Genomic DNA, 5460 nt, shown 5'->3' with positions numbered 1-5460 from the left:
CTCAATTTTTCAAGATGGCCACCAGGTTTCACCAGTTGAAATGGCTTCAACTGGGCCTACGTTTTGGACTATATCCTTTTGCTGAGACTGTAATTTCCCCCCCCCCCCCCCCCCTCATTTTGATATAAGAGAATATGTTCTGGAGGTATTTCTACAAAGTAAGATCAGAAATAACATTAGGTTCCAATATGGTGGCATGTTTTACAATATGGCTGCCGATAAATTGCATGAATGTAATCTGCTCATGGATAATACACAGACCGGATACAAGCATGAAATATGGCACAGATCACCTTTATACCACCCTAATTGGTAATCAACCTTGTGCCATGCAGAATTCCTCAATTTGGGAAGATGCCTGACAGGTTTTCAAAAGCCCAAAGCCCAATTGACAAGTTTTTATTGTGTTATTGCAGTACCAGGGCACACTGGTTGACACTATAGCTGTGATACTCAGCATGGGGTTCAATGCTAATACATGTTCTAGTTTCCTAAATGCTGTTTAGCTTGCCCCAAATTAAAGTTAAACAGCCACACCTGAATTGACAGGATGTGCCAGCGTGGGAGAGCCGAGCCAAGGAAGACAGGGCTTTAGTCTTTCGGAAGGTGTACAGATCATATAGGAATTACATAGCATTGGATGAATGATCGGACTGGGGGTAGGATAGTGATGTTACTGAGCCCAGCCCAGTTGTAAAGCCCATCATTATTGTAAAGTGTATTTTTTGCCAGGTGGAAACCTGGCATACAACAGCTCATTTTATTTGAGTGACCTAGTCATGATTGGCTGCCCCTATTAAAGCCAATGGGAGTCTGACCACATACTCTGAAATGCCGCCTAAGCTATGAGAGTCTGAACCAATTGTGTAGCAAATCGCGTAGTAGCAACCTAGTCATGATTGGCTGCCTCCGAAGCCCTGACACGACGCAACGCGGCCATAACAAAACACAGTGATTGAACTAACAAAGTTGTTTTTACAAAATGAATTGCATGCCAATTATTTTTTACCCCAAGCAACTTGATGATGGAATTCAGTTGACACTTGAACAAAGCTACATACCATGACTCATGTTAACATAAGTTAAAAACATCAAAATTGGAAAGAAAAAGGAAGTTAATATCAGAACAGAAAAGTGATTTGGTAGCTTTTGAATGACCTGTAACAAGACAGACAAAACTAAGAATCTGCACAAAGCCATAATTGCATACCAAGCTGCAAAGATGTGCCAAAAACCTTCACCAAGCTTTATAGGATCTAAGTTTGAGTATGGTGATGGTGACCATATTTCAAAATATGCCACGCTATTTGAACCTAGGTCATTGAAAACCTAAATGGATTCTGTGTATGGTAATTATGAATACAATTATTATTTAAGCACATGTGGTGTTGGAGCTCATGTTATAAGATCATGTGGATTAACCATAATCATTTATCGGCAGCAATACTGGAAAACATGACACCATATTGGAACCTAATGTTATTTCTGATCTTACTTGGTAGAAATACCTCCAGAACATGTTCTCTTATATCGAAATGAGGGGGAAATTAAAAAATACAGGATATAGTCAAAAACGTAGGCCCAGTTGAAGCCATTTCAACTGGCGAAAACTGGCGACCATCTTGTAAAATGGAGGAATTATGCGTGGCCCGAGGTTGATTACCAATTAGGGTGGTATAAAGGTGATCTGTGCCAAATGTCATACTTGTATCACCAACTGTGGATTAACCATGAGCAGATGTACAGTTATGCAATTTATCGGCAGCCATATTGGAAAACATGCCACCATATTGGAATTTAATGTTATTTTGTATCTTACTTGGTAGAAATAACTCCAGGACATATTCCCTTAGGTGGAAATCAAAGATTCAGCCTCAGCAAAGTGCTATAGTCCAAAATATAGGTCCAGTTGCAGCCATTTTTAAAACTGGCGGCCATCTTGACAAATGTAGGAATTCTGCATGGCCCAAGGTTGATTATGAATTAGGGTGTCATAAAGGTGATCTGTGCCAAATGTCATGTTTGTATCACCAACTGTGCATTAACCATGAGCAGATGTACATTTATGCAGTTTATTGGCAGCCATATTGGAAAACATGCCGCCATATTGAAACCTAAAGTTATTTTGATCTTCTCTTATATCAAAATGATGGTGAAATCAAATATTTACAGCCCTAGCAAAGTGATATAGTCCAAAACGTATAGGTCCAATTGCAAACTGGCGGCCATCTTGAAAAATGGTGGAATTCTGCGTGGCCCGAGGTTGATTATCAATTAGGGTCATATGAAGGTCATCTGTGCCGAATTTCATGCTTTCATCACCAACTGAACTATCACATCAATTTCCCGCCTAGCTACCACTGAGGACTGGGATTATGTTGGAATAGAAACGTACACATCAGTAGTAACTTGTTTTTTGGCTAAATTAATTTGCTCATGCTTTTAATTAGACGTGTTTAGGAAAATTAAACACAATGCAAAAGAAGTGACCGCATGCTTTATTTTATTGCAGGTGCCGATGACATCGACCACATCATCGACAAGGGGGTGGCGGACGTCACGAGAGGCGTCAATGTCGTTATTAATACGTTGAAAACATTAGCGAGAGAGAGTGAAGTGGTCTACCGGCTTGTGGGAGGCGAGGCGGAACGCCTGTGGGAGCCACGCAATGACGCACCACTCAAAAATAAATGAATAATTGAATACAGGTGTGCGTTTATATTTTGCCCTTTGCCTTTGATATTTGCCCTTTAGTGTTCCTTGGACACAAACAGTTCGCAAAGCACTTCTCTGTGATGTTGCTGAGCATTATATCCATGAAGTCACGATCATAATAATCATCATGTTCAGCAACTATAGCAGAGAAATGCATGACATTGCTGTTATTTTCCCAAACTTGGTTGTTGTGCAAAACTCTAATAAGTAAGTCAGACATTGAAAATAAATTGTATTACTTGGTCATGGAGTTTTCTTTTTTGATTTATTCAATCCTGTGGCAGCCAGGGAACTGATATTATGCAAGAATTAAAGATTGTGTTGGGTGATTTCCATTTATATTGATTTAGAGCAGTGGTTTTCAATCAGTGGTCTGTGGACCACCAGTGGTGGGGGTCCAGGTGGTCGCTAGCTAATTAATGGAGCGTTGATAACCAAATGGACCCTATTAGATCGTTAACTCTTGAGAGTCTAAATATGAAACCAAATGGACCCTTATACGGATCCATTTGGTTTCATTTTACGCTCTCAAGAGTTAAATTGTTGTTAAACATCTGCATTAGGCCTACTTAATTTACAAGAAGTCTACACAATTAGAGTGTATAACAATTTGATTGGCTGCATTAACATAATTCAAATGAATATTTGACCCAAATTCTTCTATTTATTCCAGTCACTACCCCTAAAACCCTCGTTTTTTGCTAATATGAAAAAACTCTTTACTATAACTTTATTTGGAAAGAAAATAAATCCAGATTACGATTGTCACTACTCTTCTTGCCATATGAGAGAGGGGGGTTAAAACTTCCCAATCTCTACTGGTATTATATGGCAGCTCAGATAAGAGCAGCAATGTTCTGGTTTTCTGATAGAACATGCATATCTTGGGTGCAAATAGAGCATAACACAACATCTTCCCTGCCTTTGAACCTTTATTTATACTCTGAAAATTACAAAAAAAAGACAAAGAACCCCTTTGTTAAGAACACGATTGAAGTCTGGTTTAAAGCACAAAAATACCTTGGTTCAGATACTAAACTTTCACGTTTTTCTCCTTTGTGGGGTAACCAGAATTTTAAACCTGGGAGTCATGATGGGGGGTTTAAATCGTGGGCAGACAAGGGGATTGCCAAAATCTCTGATCTGTATGAAAAGGATGTAGCCTAATGATGTCTTTTGAAGGACTTGAAGGTCTTTTGAAGGAAATATGATATTCCATCAAATCATTTTTTTAAGTACCTACAGATAAGAAGTTTTATTTCAAGTACCCAAGATAACTCAATCCAGCTGCCATCTCTATCAGTATTAGAAAAGATTATTGTAAGTTATTCTGATGGTCGTGGTCAAGTATCTCTGGTTTATGATATGTTTGTGAGGTTGTCTGGGGAATCCTCTGAGGGTAGAAGATTGGCCTGGTGTAACGATCTAAATGTAGAAATAAGTGTTGAACATTGGGAGAGGGCTTGCTACAAAGCCCAAACACAGACGATCAATACCAGATATAAGTTACTACAATACAAATGGTTGATGCGAACGTATATTACTCCTTCTCTACTCAATCGTTTTGATCCTATTATACCAGACCAATGTGTGAAGTGCAACGTGGAGAAGGGTACATTATTGCACTGTTTATGGCAATGCCCAGAGATCATGAAGTTTTGGAAAGAAGTACTTGGTATATTATCTCAGATAATCTCAGAGGATATTCCTATTTATCCACAACTGTGTATCTTGGATATATTTCCTAATAACTTCAAAATTAATAGTAAAAAGAAGAGTATGATTACTTATTCTCTTCTACAGGCTAAACGTACAATTGCACTCTTTTGGAAAAATCCAGACAAACCAGACATCAAGCAATGGTACAAAGCATTGTCAAATTGTCTTGCACTAGAAAAATTGACTTTAGCCATTAAAGGGAAATCTGATGACTTTCAAGAATGCATTTTATGAACAGCAATCCATTAGAACCTGTATTAGATAATCCACAGTAATGTGGGGAGGAAAATGGGGACCATATCTGTTTTATTGTCTCCACCAGGCCGAAGGCATGGGGAGAGAGTATGTTTTGCACTCCGTCCGTGTGTGTGTGTGTGTGTGTGTGTCCGTCCGTCCGTCCGTCCTTCCTTCCTTCCGTCCGTCCGTTACCAGCTATTCTCCGGCACCGTTAACCCGGTCGATGCCAAACTTTGCACACACACTCCCTGGATGCCAACGATGAACCTCTGCCCCACATTTTCCAGAACGGCCTGTTATAGCGCCACCAGGAGGCCGACTTTTGTAAAACACATTTTTTGATATTACTCCTCCAGATTCTGTCCAAAAATCTCACAAATCGTTACACAGTATCTCTATGGTCATGTGCTCAAGTCAGATCTGTCCGATATTTCATATTCCATCCTAATTGGCTATAATTGGCTTTCACAGTTTGCAAGATTGCCCCGTTTTGAACAAAAGCCTCAAATCATGAACGCAGCGTGCAATTTACGTGAAATCACATTTTCTTATTAGGCTGAGGAATATATCCCACCCTTTTCACATTGGCCTGTTATAGCGCCACCAACAGGTTGATTTTTGCAAAACACATTTTTGGAACAAAATGCCTCAAATCATCCAATTGCCATCAAAGGCGTATGAAGAAATGGCACCCTTTTCACATTGGCCTATTATAGCGCCACCAGGAGGCCACAACCTGACCTGCCCTGGTGGAGACCTGTGCCCCGAGGGGCACTTTTTCTAGTTTGT

At 39.7% G+C, this 5460-nt stretch overlaps 1 protein-coding gene across 1 annotated transcript in view; it reads left to right on the top strand.

The window, feature by feature from the left end:
• The window catches only part of LOC306924753 (uncharacterized protein), a 7385-nt gene extending 4424 nt beyond the window's left edge, over positions 1 to 2961 (top strand). Inside the window, exon 5 of the mRNA XM_079503385.1 lies at positions 2513 to 2961. Within this exon, the coding sequence (XP_079359511.1) occupies positions 2513 to 2694 (182 nt within the window). The 3' untranslated portion in view covers positions 2695 to 2961. The remainder of the gene's footprint in view (positions 1 to 2512) is intronic.
• The last annotated feature ends 2499 nt before the right edge of the window (positions 2962 to 5460 follow it).

Source organism: Electrona antarctica (genome assembly GCF_951216825.1).
Source record: "Electrona antarctica genome assembly, chromosome: 6".
Classification (NCBI taxonomy): Eukaryota; Metazoa; Chordata; class Actinopteri; order Myctophiformes; family Myctophidae; genus Electrona; species Electrona antarctica.
This window is presented reverse-complemented; position numbering and strand designations above follow the sequence as displayed.